This window comes from Homalodisca vitripennis, chromosome 5, assembly GCF_021130785.1.
Source record: "Homalodisca vitripennis isolate AUS2020 chromosome 5, UT_GWSS_2.1, whole genome shotgun sequence".
Classification (NCBI taxonomy): Eukaryota; Metazoa; Arthropoda; class Insecta; order Hemiptera; family Cicadellidae; genus Homalodisca; species Homalodisca vitripennis.
The window spans coordinates 108,938,927-108,952,459 of NC_060211.1; the positions used below are offsets into that span (position 1 = coordinate 108,938,927).

Consider the following 13,533-nt stretch of genomic DNA (forward strand, 5'->3'; position numbering starts at 1 on the left):
TATTCTGATAAATCAGGACTGCATCAAGGCTCCAATTTGAGTTTCTTTATTTCTTTTTGTGTATGAATGATACAGTATCTATTCTGAACTGTGATCTTTGACTTAAAGCTGATTTTATTGGTTTAGCATGCAGAGCTCAAAAATTATGTAGTAACACAAATGACTTGGAAAAATACATTGACGATATAATGAAAGCATTCTTAAGAAGAGGTTATCCAAGAAAATTACTCAAAGATAAACTTAATGTAAAAAAGAAAACACTACATTCTAAATTTGAAAACAGTGATCCCAAATTAATAGTTCAATACCATCCAGGGCTTCACAAAATTAATAATATTCTTAAAATAGCATTTAATACCTTACAAAATTCTAGTTCAACTAATGATATTTTTAAAACAACTCCTAGAGTAATCTTTAAAGGACCTCCTATTCTTAAAGATTTATTGGTCAAACCTAAATTACCAATGACAAACACCAATGAAAAAGCAATACAAAAACAAAAAGGATCACATCCGTGTAATAAACCAAGATGTTTGATTTGTAAAATGTTACCAAATTCTTCAAAATTCACTAGTAGCAAAACACACAAGGCATATCCTATCATTGGCAACTTGTCTTGTGAATCTAAAATTGTGATTTACCAAATTCAATGTAAAAAATGTCCAGCAGATTATATTGGCTCAACAACAAATACCTTGAGGACAAGAATGACAGGACACCGATTTGATTATAAACACCAAGATTTAAAGAAAACTGTCGTGACTCATGGTCTAAATCACAATGAAACTTTTGAAAATACATATTCAGTCAAACCTATTCGGCAAGTACATACAAATTCAAACCCAATTTACCTCAGAACATTAGAACAAGCACACCAATTGGTTTTAAAGAGCAAAATTCCACATGGACTCAACATCAGATAACTTAGCCAAAAACGTCTAAATTTGAAATCAACATATGGAACAATTATTTAGTTCATGTCTTCTGTATTTATTATTATTATTTATTCACTGTTTATTTACTTTCGTTTGTACTGTTTTCTTTTATATTTTATACAATTTATGCACCTGAAGACGGTTTTCACCGAAATATAGTGCCAATGTTTTAAAAATCTTTTATTTGTATAGTAATTTTATAAAAATAATATATATTTAAATATATATAATTTTAACCTGCAACTTTTCTGCTGTTAAGATTTACTTGACATTTTCATCTCCATGTTTCTTTAGTTTGTCGACTTTATTGCATGCCGTGTGTTATGTTTTTGAATTTGACATCTGAAGAAGAGAGCAGATACCAGTTCTCAAAATGACATGTTTTAGTTTTTATGACATAAACAAAAATGGCAAATGTTCCAACTAATGTTGTACTATCAAATTACCCATCATTCATATTCATTTTGTTATACTTTTAATTGCATACTATCTTCTTTATTCTTATTTGAAATTGGCAGCAGTTTGGTAAATAGAAGGTAAGTTCGTTTTAAGACTTGAAAACATTATTTGATGGCAGAATTATGGGAGAAGTTTTACATTAATTAATTTATTATACGATTAATTATATCTTTGAAATGAGAATGCTCCCATAATCCTTCAACTGAAAAGGTTTTTTAGTGTTAAAACTAATTGTTCTAGTAGGGTAAAAATCAACGTTGTTTGACAAAAGCCAGCTCAGGAATATTCATTGTTTTCTCAACAAGAGAATATATTTTGTTTGGATATTTAAATATTAATTTTGGTACATTTTGCTGCTTGAGAATATTGAAAAACATAATTAAAAATAGTTATAATTACAGTATTTAACACATTCACGATGACGTGTATCACATTATCTTACACAACTACCGTTGTGTACCCTATAGAGTACACACCGGGCTTTCGTAAACTGTGTTGTGCGCCCGATACAGTACACGTTGCGATGAATTTCCTTATTGTGGTTTTATTGTTTGCCTGTCTTGGTGGCTTATTAAATATGGTCCCTCGCTTAAAGAAATAGGTACCTTAGACTATTGTACCCCGTCGGGCACACGATTACTTTATTTGTTAGGTAAATCAATTTTTTATGTACCCCTTGGGGTACAAAAGAAACATTGAAAAAATATTTTGAAATAATTTTGTTTGGTGCAAAATTGTGAAGCCTACATAACTTTCACGTCATACTTAGACGTTTAACATTAAAAAATTAATACAGTTTTTGCCATAAGGCCTATTAATGAAAAAAGTCTGGAAATCAGCTGTCGTCATGTACATTCATTAAGTAGTTTATTTCATAGTGCTTACCATCAATGCCACCTAATATTTCAGCATTAGTTATCTGCCAGCTGCGTTTTTCAATCAAGTAGTAAGGCACACTGTTGAAGTAAAGCTGTGTTGGTATGAAGGTATCATTCCACATCTCAGCTACGCCTATACTAACATCCATGTTATACTGGGGTGCCTGTAGTACCGCTACCTCAGCCAGGTCTCCTGTACAAAATACATCACTTATATATTAGGTTGCAATGATAGTAGCTTTATCAGTTAGAAATAAAGATGTAAGAAATTACAGTGTGTTCAACTCTTCCAATTTCATTGTAATCAGAATTACTCTTCATACTTGTGAATGTGGTATGTGCTGAGAAAATATCCACATTTGTGAATATCAGCAAATATGTCATTGACAGAAAAGTAAAGGAGAACAGACTATACAATAAAAAAATCTTAATCGAAGTCTACATATGTAAGTTGCTTTAGAAACTTAGTATATACAGTACACAAATAGTTTCTATTACCATAATTCAGTAGGATTTTAATATTTTGTAGATTCTGCGTTTGGCAATTTCTTGGTTTTTAGAGCTTTTCCTTAGTGCTAAACAGTCATACAACTAACCATTAAACATATTGGATGTTGACAAAGTAACTTAAAATTTGAAACAGAAATATAGGATTAAAGTTTTAATGTCACTTTTATCAATTAAAAATTCTGAACGAGGGTTTGGCTGCATTTTTATATTAAAACGGTTTAAAACACTATTCATTCACTATTGTATATGTATAGTTTAGTTCTTTTTCCTAATATAGGTTCAAATAGATATTATAAGTATTCATGTTTCAAATTTAAGATGTTTATCTTCAATACCTAAAACAAAATAAAAGATACAGACATCTAATTTGTGTTTTTTTCGTGTTTTGTATTATAATTTTTCATGTCATGTGAATTTAAAAACATTCATCACTTTTAGGAGTCATTCCCTTAATTTTTAGGATGTTTGAATATGAAGTTCAATCATAGGCATATCTTGGATGATCAAATGGGGAGGGAGATTTATCACTAAATATTTTCCGTACCTTCCAGTCAAGCTGGGGAAGGGAACAGCATAGGGTAAAATTTACTGTGCATTCCTGTACTGTACTACTTTCTTCAAACCAATAATATAATATGATTATCTCAATAAACCATCATAATATTTTCACAATTTCAGCCGTTTTTTTTCTAAATTTCTTTGAAATCACTGACTACCGTTGAGTCAAATGAGCATAATTTTATCCTCTTTTTCCATTTAATTAAGGCTTTTGACGTTGTCGACCATGAAACTCTCAGAGTGGGTCGCTTAAGGTGAAGTATTTGAGTCTAGGCTGAGATAATTGTCCAAAAATTTGTTTTCTTTAGAATCTGAGGACTTTCTGGTCATCTGGGGTCTCGGATCACCAGAGAGTTTCAGAGTATTTTCCTTCAGATAGCAATTAAAACATTGACTTTGTTTTGTATTACACAAATTTGTTTGTAATTCCAGAACATAGCCCCAGAAATAGAAACTAAAACTCGTTAAAAAGTAAAGAAAGTGAAATCACATATCTATAAAAACTTATTTCTTTACTTTGGTCCTGAACCCCTCAAAATTTGGGTGTTATTTGATCAGAAAGGCATTTTAATGTATGCATGAAATTCTTGAGTTTACTTTCTAATAATATTTTGTTATTATTATTTATTTTTATTTTATTCCTGGAATTTATGAAAACAAAATACGTTCTAGTGTGTAAAAAATAGGAACTTCTCAGATAATGTTTTAATGACCACGATATATCTTTACTTTAGTTGTGGACATACAGGTTTTGTGAACATTTTGATTAAAATAAAATATATTGTAATATGAATTAAATGGGTTATTACATAACTTCCAATATATCAGTTTATCAACAAAAGGTTGAAAGTTCATTATTTTATTCTTATAGGTAGGTCAACTATAAAATATGTTTTGATAAGCATCTAATTTTGTATGTGCCTTATACAATTTTGGTTGAAACAATATCGGAGAAGTGTAACAATAACAGCAAGTAAAAATTAATCACTTTTAAGAAATAAAATATTTTTATATAATAAAAGCAGTAAACTAGAATTTTTGAACTTTTATTTATTTATTTTTATTTTTGATACTACTACCACTATTGGTATTCATTAATAATAAAAGTCACTAATACACGACTAGGGGCAGTAATGAAAGTGATGAGAACTATATTAAGACATTATTTAAAATTAGCCATTCATAGAGATGATCGGTAGGCGTTTATGGTCATTACTCGCTGCCTGTCTCGTCCGTAGCACTGAAGTGTGGAAGCGACAGGGTATGTGTAATATTTGTCATTCCAAAAAAATACAAAGTATCAGTCTTGTGTTTTACTATATGTCAGCTATTATAGTTAAAATATCAAAACAAATAAAAACAAAATGAACTATGATAGATTGCTTGACTATGATTATAATTTCAGTTTAACTCAACTTAAAATATACCTTGAAAATTTGTAACAGTGGAAGGGTGAGGGATACAACCCTCCGAACTTTCTCCCCTTGGATGTGCGCATTGGTTCAATTGACCTAGAAATATTTATTTCTTAAGCGTTTTGTTTCATTTGCTACCATTAAAATTAAGCACGAGAGGTGGATAGGAGGAAACCAACCTACTCATAAAATATTGCCTTTTATAAACTTTCAAATGTTCTTTATTATTTTTCATTCTTTTATGAAAGATACATTTTATTATATTAACTGTTTTGACAATGTATATTAACAGATTTTAACATTTAAATAATTGTTATTGATTCATGATGGAAGAAAGTCTTTATACATTCTCTGAATACATAGCAGATAATGTTTAATGTATTGGCCATAGTACAGTTGAGGCTGCCTCTAATATGGTTGAGCAGATCCTGGGGGCTTTGGATGGGTCACAGAGTACTGCTGGTGTATTCTGTGACCTCTCCAGGGCCTTTGACTGTGTAAATCATTCCTTAATTGTTAGTAAACTAAAATTTTATGGGATTTTGGGCAACTCTTTAGCATGGTTTCAATCTTTTCTTCATGGTAGAAAGCAAAGAACGCTAATCAACAATAATGGCATAAAAAGTATATCATCATGGGTGAATATATGTACTGGTGTACCACAGGGGTCCATTCTGGGCCCTTTGTTGTTCATTATCTTTATAAATGACATGCCACATAATATTAGAAATGACCTGATTTTGTATGCTGATGACACAACATCTCTGGTAAAATGTAACAGGGAGCAAGATTCAAAATTAGAAATAATTAATTCCCTAATAGACTTAGAAAAATGGTTTACTTGTAATGGGCTCGCATTAAACAGTGATAAGACACAAATTGTAAAATTTCATACTGTACAAAATAAGGCTATGTCGAATTTTAATATAGATTTTAAGAACTCGGTGATTGTTACAGTAAATACCACTAAGTTTTTGGGGCTAGTTATTGATAAAAATCTTTCTTGGAAACCACACATAGAACTGCTAAATAAAAAACTGAGCTCAGCTTGCTACCAAATGTACACATTGAGAGAGCTGGTTGATATTAAGACTAGGCTCATAGTTTATTATGCTTGCTTTTGTTCATTGGCACAATATGGGATCCAAGTGTGGGGATGTAGTTCAGGTATTTTCTCTGTTTTTAAAGCTCAAAAGAGGTATATGAGAACCATGCTATTTTTGAATCAGAGAGCTTCATGTAAAGATATTTTTAGAGATATGAAAATATTGACCATTCCATCATTGTATATCTATAACTGTTTAATATTTATTCATAATCGCCTAAATTCAGAAAATATAATTCATCATGAACATCAGTACGGCACCCGTTTTAAAGACAATCTGCAATTTCCTCTTCACAAATTAACATTATTTGAAAGCTCTCCAAATTATATGGGAATTAAATTTTACAACAAATTACCTCTACATGTAAAGCAGCTAACAGTGTTCAATTTTAAAAAATCAGTGAAAAGCTTACTAATTAATAAGGCCTATTATAATATTTCTGAATTCTTGCAGGACAATCTGCAGCTTATGTAGTTTTAGTGAATTTGACAAATACATTGTTAATGTATGAAATGTTGTACAAACTGTTTTTACCATATAGTATGTATTATTGACAAGCAACCTGTTCACACAACATGTATAGATGTATAACTGTGGATGTTATGTTGCAATAAATTTCTTGATTCTTGATTTTATACAGTTGATGTGGCATTGTAAAGTTCAATTAAAACAAAGCAGAGTTTTAAGTACAACTAAACCATTTTTAGCTTTCAGACAAAAATAAAGAAATGAAATGTTTCGATTCTTATGCATTAGGATAGCAATGGTTGAAGTGAGCAGGATATGTGATTAGAAGAAGAGAAGAAGAAATGGTGAAGGAAATCCAAAAGGAAAAAGAGCGTGTGAAAGATCCAAGAAATGATTGAAAACCCGAGTAGAGAGGGAAATAAGAAATCTAGCAGAAGTTGAGGAAGATGGTGTTGACTGAGAGAGAGATGGAGGTGAATAGTACATGAGATCCATGACCACAGGAGTATGTAAGAAAGTTGTGCACATGATACTAAACCATTTACAGGTGAGATTGTTACTCTGGTGGTACCTGCAAGAGTGGCTGCCCATATGTTGTCTACAGTACCAGTCCAGAGTTGATCAGCAGGCATGACGTTCTGTAGTGCCACCTGCTGTGGTGTGAGGGCAGCTGTAAGACCAGCCAAGACACGCGAGACACTCACGGCTTTCATTCCCACCTGCACCACCCCTCCCTCCACTGGACAACTGCTGAATCTGGCTCGATCCTGGTTGGACTTGGAACTCCTGATACAGCATTACTTGGTCAGTAAGGACAGCTATTGTAACGTCCAAAGATGTTTCTTGCACAAAATTTAAAAATGCTTTGCTCAAATGGTTAAAACAAAAAGCTTTTTATACAGTAGATTAAATGCTTTCTTGTAATGTAGATAATTTATTCTTTTAGTTTTTATGTTTTTGTGACTTGTACTATTTACCATAAGTATGTAGTATGTATTATTTTATTCTTTAATGTTGGTGTTATACTGTGTATATGTATAAACCATCTGATGACATTGTCAATGCAGTTATTGTGGGTTGACAATAAACATTCTTGATTCTTGATTCTTCTTGAACTTTTAATTTATATTTAAACTCAACTAGAATACCTACTCCTTTCAGAATAGTGATTTTAACTAGTTAGGGCCACATATTACTATTATTTAGATATCTCTATTAAGATACTTGAAAGGCAGAATGTTCTTCAAGCTACGGCTACAGGAAGGACTGATTTTAGGTATAAGTTTATCTATCACCCAGAATAGAATAGCAGTTGAATGAAATAGTGAAAAACAAAATTTTTTGCTACAGACACAAAATTTGTATGTTCCCTTCTTTGTTCCCTTTCATACTTTCCATTTGTGAAGCTACATTGTTATGAAAAACTAAGCAAATAGGTATTTGCTCACATACTCAAATTGAGTACTCAACAATGACTTCTCTAAATTTCCATGCTTAGTGAGGCCTGCAAGAGTAAAGTTTGATGATACAACATGGATGTTAAGCCAATGTTGATCACATTTGTCTGATAATCATTATGTGAAGTAGAATGGATCCAACACAATCTCTTCACAAAATTGTGAAGAGCATTTGATCAAAAGAAAATTTCTTGGTGTGCATGGAGTTATTGTGGTGGTGGAAGGATGAGTGGGAGGCTGGACTGCACTACATTTCTTCACGTTTTCAATACGTATAACACTATAATTTCCTCTGGAGGCACTAACCATTGTAACTAAATACTTCACATTTTAAATTATGTTTTCTAAAAAAGTTTTAAATTATATTGGTTATTATTATTTTCATTGTTACATTTTTTGGCCCTTCTTTATCTGTGCGCTTGCCTCCTTGGTCACTGTCACCATTGCATTTGCACGGTATACACACACAGATTTGGCCATAGCTCTGCTTGCAGATGTAACACCAACTGATTAAATAAGCTTGTAAGATCAATAATCGTATTTGGTTACATTCCTTGTCTATAAAGATTACCATTAAACTGCCATTTGTCTATAACATTCAAAGTATATGTTGTATTAATCACTTACCGAAACTTTTCAAATGAATTTGGACAAGTTTTAATTTCATTTCCTCTCTCCCAAGGATCCACCATTGCTGACATCATAGCATGTAATGTGCACTGTAATGATGATCATTGAGCATATTTAGAACGATGTACAATATTTTTACAAAAAGAAAATGACATAAAAATGCTATTCTATATATATAAAAAAATTTGCAAATAAGTATAGAATAACTATTCATTTCCTCTCTCCCAAGGATCCACCATTGCTGACATCATAGCATGTAATGTGCACTGTAATGATGATCATTGAGCATATTTAGAACGATGTACAATATTTTTACAAAAAGAAAATGACATAAAAATGCTATTCTATATATATATAAAAATTTGCAAATAAGTATAGAATAACTATTTGTTTGCGTTCAGTTCTCAAAACCAGTTCAATTTTCAAACAATTTGTTTATATATTTTATAAATAAATCTTGCAGATTCTTCGTTTCAAAAAAATAAAGGCCATTTGTTGTTCTAACATGTGTTTACAAATTTGGCAAATATTCAAATTGTGCACGCTTGATAATGACATTTTTTACCTATTTTAGTGAAAGATTCAACAAATATAATTTAATATAGGAATAAATTAAACATCATATAAAACTGGAATATACATCAAGAGTTTTTATTATATTTCAATAAATAACAAAAACATTTCTTTTGACTCATTGGCCTGGGGATTGACATAAATATCAAAAATCAATAAAAAACCTGGATTTTTAAACTTCTAGGCAATAAACCACTTCTGAACGCCTCTGATATCACCACATCTGTGACAAATAATCTTTAGAAGGTCACAGGACTATTCTAGGACATCTACAGGTTGCTAGGATCATTGGTATCTAGCCTCCTCAAGCTCCCAGAGACAAGTAACCATCAGCCCTCTAGAGCAGAAGTTCCCAAACTTTTTTTCTCATAGACCACTTTTAAAATATTACTGGTTCCTGCAGATCCCCTGCAGCTACATTTCTACTAAATTTCCAAATCTCAACAAAGAATGTGAAGATTATATCTTACTATGAAAATTTGTGTTGCAGCTGAGCTCAAAACATTAACAGTTTTGTGATTAACAGAAAGAAGTGAAAATTGATTGGTTGATTAATTAATTGTGCTATGGGTGGATATCAAAAAAGTAAAGTTGGTCAATAAAAAAAGTGATTTCGTCCAAAATAAACTAATTAGTACTCACTCATTTTGTTTAGAATACTCTCCATTTGGAGTGATAAAAATAAAAACAGTACATTTACTGTGTTATATTTATTTAAATATGTAATTATCTCACTATTAATTATTATTGTTATCATATTACATATACATATGTATGTATATATTTATATAAAACAGTCATAATATAATTAAAATTAAACATTAATAATGTAGTCGTAACGAAACTTTTACAATGGCAATCACAAAATAGTCATAATTTTAATGAGAGTGATGTACTTGATGGATTGACAGCAAATTATCAATATTTGGCTTCAGTTTTGTTAGGAATAATCATAAATCTCCATTTATTTGTTAAAAGGTTAATAATGACACTAAAACTTCTTTCAACCAGATATGTCGAGGCAAACACTATCAAAAGCTTTCTCGCAATTCCCCACAGTCCAGGATATTTTTCACGTATTTTTGTCTGCAGCCAAAATGTTTGATACCCTCTTTTAAATTTCTCCTTCAGCTCCTCATTATTGCTAAGCTCGAGTAGCTCCTCTTGTAATATTACATTCTCCACTTCCGTTTTATCAAATAGATTTATGATCCATGGTGGTATTTCCACCATCGTCATATCTTCAAATTTGATTTTAAAGTCATCATGCAGGGCAATCATATGTTGAACACAATGTGCACATATGTGTGTGTTTGTCTGAATATCCTCATCAAGGCATTCTTAAAAACTGGGAACATTCGCACTGACTAAATATTTTGTTTCATACATTTTAATTTCCCAGGTAAAACTAAACTAAAATTAAACCCTTTGTTTTTGTTAAATTGAGGCTGAGCCCTTGTAATTATAAGTTAATGTCATAACGGTTTTTGAACAAATCTGTTACATATGCGATGTCTGCTTTCGAATCGATTGTTTTTTCTTCAAAATTTGGATATACTTTCCAGAAATTCTAAAACTGATTAAAAAAAGCAATTTAATATCTATATACATACAATTAAAAAATCTATACTGTTTTGGATCCAAACTCATTACAAAATTTACAATAGGTCTATTTATATTGCTTTTTAAGGCAAAATAGCAATATCAAATTTTGCGTTGTAAATATAATTAATTTAAACTAGAAGTGCAAAACCTGAAATAATCACACACTTTTACTCACATTTTTACTTAACTTCTAGTCCTCTTAATCATGAACACTGTAAAATGGGTACCTGATGCACGATATATGACTAAGTCCACCTTAAAAATATCATAGGATCCTATCATATTACATAACAAGTACTTTCTCTAAGAAAACTATGAACTTCGACTTTGGAATCCCTCTACATTGATCTAAAACAGTTTAAGTCTTACTGAAATTGTGGAAGCTATTCAAGCAAATACACAGAATGTTGCATAAAAAACGTGGTTGCAAAATTGGTATGTGCTAGTTATAGTATAAGAATACAGTTTAATGATATTAAAATACCTTTTCAGACACTGAGAGAGAGTAAGCAGCAAATGATCTTCTTTTTATTGGGATCAACCTTTTGAAGAGTAAATCTTGCCTTAGAGCTTGGAAGCCAGTTTGATGGTACGGAACAACTTCTTGCCCCTTTGGAACAGCATTCGGGTCTCGTTCCAACCCATCTATGGAAAACCTGCATCTAGTTTTATGAGCAAGAACATAAAATTCATGCTAAATGTGCATTTGTAATGTAGTTTATTATACAAATAAAATAATATGTTAATTGAAAATAATTTTATTTTTGCTGTATCAAAAGTAACCAACCATAAGTAGATTGGAAATAATTGTAACTTATTTAGAAAAGTATTATAAATGTATCTTAGCCCTTATTTTAAGACATTCCTTATATCTTAGCACTGTACCAGTGTAAGAGATCTGCAGCCTCCTGTGCCATGCTGACAGGTGTGAAGGAGTTAAATTGTATCTTCCTGACGATCTCCACCAGAGTGTTGGCAGTCAGTGGTAAGAGGGAGGGAGGTGGCTGTGTGTAACAGTCTAGAAGATGACTTGGGATGGACCCTTTGGCTGTTCCTTCTGACCCTGTAATAGACTGAGGTATTTTTAATTTATACTTGTTGAAACATGATCAAAATGGAAAACAAAAGTTAAACATGTTTACTGTGATATTTTTTATTTTGCTTATATGTGGTGTATGGCATAAATCAATACCTCAAAAAGAGAGAAAATTCTTAAAATGATTACAGTTTGTTACTGTTGATGGACAGTTTGAAAGGATAACATGATTGCAGACATTTGCCATTGTTATATGTTAAAAAAAACGTGTTATTTATTTTTGTAACATATAACAATGTCGTATGTCACAATCCTATTATCTTTACAAAGACAATACAATATATTATCTTATTTTGTAATATTGATAATGATCAGTTATTTACAGTAACCATTCGATTATTGACTTATGAAGCACAACGTACTTAATGGAAAACATAAAATTGTTCTCTAAGAATGTGCTATTTGAACGTGTGTCTTTCTTGTATATTGAGTTATTATGAAATTGGTTTGTTGAATGACAGGGAAAAAGATTTAAGAAAAACTATAACAAATGACACTTTTGAGAGATCAGGGTCTGTTTTGGAAAATTTTAAAATGCAAACATAGGTTGAGTTACACCTAATTTTAAAAGTTCCTTAACCCTAATGATTTTTGCACACATTTTTTAAAATTATGGTTAATATTTAAAAGTGTACCAAAATGTTAAACAAGTATTTTACTATTATTTTTTTATTGTAACTCTCTCCGTTTGTTGTAGGGAAATAGTTTTTTCTAGAACTCCTAGTTATTAATGTTTCTGGAAATTTTAAAGTAAGGACACATTTCTTCCAAATTCCTAAATTTAAAGAACGTTCAAGCATTAGGAAAATAAAAAAGCTTGAAATTTACTTATGCACTGTGCACACAAAATTAAAGACCAATAAATATAAAAATGTTTTATATAAATTTTGCCATATGTTCTACAATTTCAAAATCGTGAAATAAAAATTGATTTTTTACAGATTTTTATTTTTCTTTTTTTCATTATGTATGGAAAGCCCTGTAAATATGGTATGTAAGTAATGCATACATATATAATTATATATGTCAAGGCCATTTATCCATAAACATGTTGTCATTATTCATCAAACCTTTAATAAAATAAATTTGTATAGGAAAGAAAAAAATGTAAATAACTATTTAGCAAATGTTATAATTTAGTTCTGAAGTTTAATGCACTTACCAATAATAAAACACACTGATAGGATAGTAAAATAGTAGAGAGAATCCATGTTGAAGTCACACCTTGCACTAGACCTAACTCCAATGAGATAAGCCAGTGTGATAAGAGAGGCTTGCCCACAGCCACCTGTCACAGCTCAAGTGATTTCGTCATGTTTATTACTCTTTTACTGAAGGCCAGTTACGAGTCAATGATGTGTAGGCTAGTAGTATGAATTGTTCTGTATAATCTTAGATCACTGAACGATCGTTAATATATTTGATTAATAGGTACTGACAGACTAGTCTGAACAAAATTTCTGTAATGGAATCTGTCACACAGAGTTTCAGATGTGGAAACGTCCATCATACAGTTTGAGATGAAGCAATTTAGTTTACTGTAGGCTACAGAACAAAAAATTAGTTAGCACTAAGCACTAAACAAATATTAATTAGAAGGCATAATTTTTTCTCACACTCCAAAATCAGAATTTTGGAAACAACAGATTTTTTTTGTTTCCAAACATATTTTTTGATGTATTGTGTGAACTTTAAAAAAAAATTTACATTCCTTATTTAGTTCCTAATTCAAAAGCTGAATTATCTTAACTTTTTCAGGTTCATGTAACTTTAGCCTGCATTTTGCCTTTGCTTCATCAAGGAATTAACAAAGTTATCTTAATTAATGTATACTAAGAGATTT

General features: G+C 30.9%; 1 protein-coding gene across 3 annotated transcripts in view; it reads right to left on the bottom strand.

The window, feature by feature from the left end:
* The window catches only part of LOC124362695, a 38,752-nt gene extending 25,829 nt beyond the window's left edge, over positions 1-12,923 (bottom strand). The window contains exons 1-7 of one of the 3 annotated variants that reach the window (XM_046817405.1): positions 12,853-12,923; positions 11,480-11,657; positions 11,079-11,250; positions 8,414-8,505; positions 6,901-7,115; positions 4,768-4,851; positions 2,280-2,465 (exon numbers count right to left, since the gene is read on the bottom strand). In XM_046817405.1, coding sequence (XP_046673361.1) covers positions 2,280-2,465; positions 4,768-4,851; positions 6,901-7,115; positions 8,414-8,505; positions 11,079-11,250; positions 11,480-11,657; positions 12,853-12,901 — 976 coding nt within the window. In that variant the 5' untranslated portion in view covers positions 12,902-12,923. Of the gene's footprint in view, positions 1-2,279; positions 2,466-4,767; positions 4,852-6,900; positions 7,116-8,413; positions 8,506-11,078; positions 11,251-11,479; positions 11,658-12,852 lie in introns of those variants that run through there. The other 2 variants (XM_046817406.1, XM_046817407.1) reach the window with 2 other exon arrangements.
* Between the last annotated feature and the right edge of the window lie 610 nt (positions 12,924-13,533).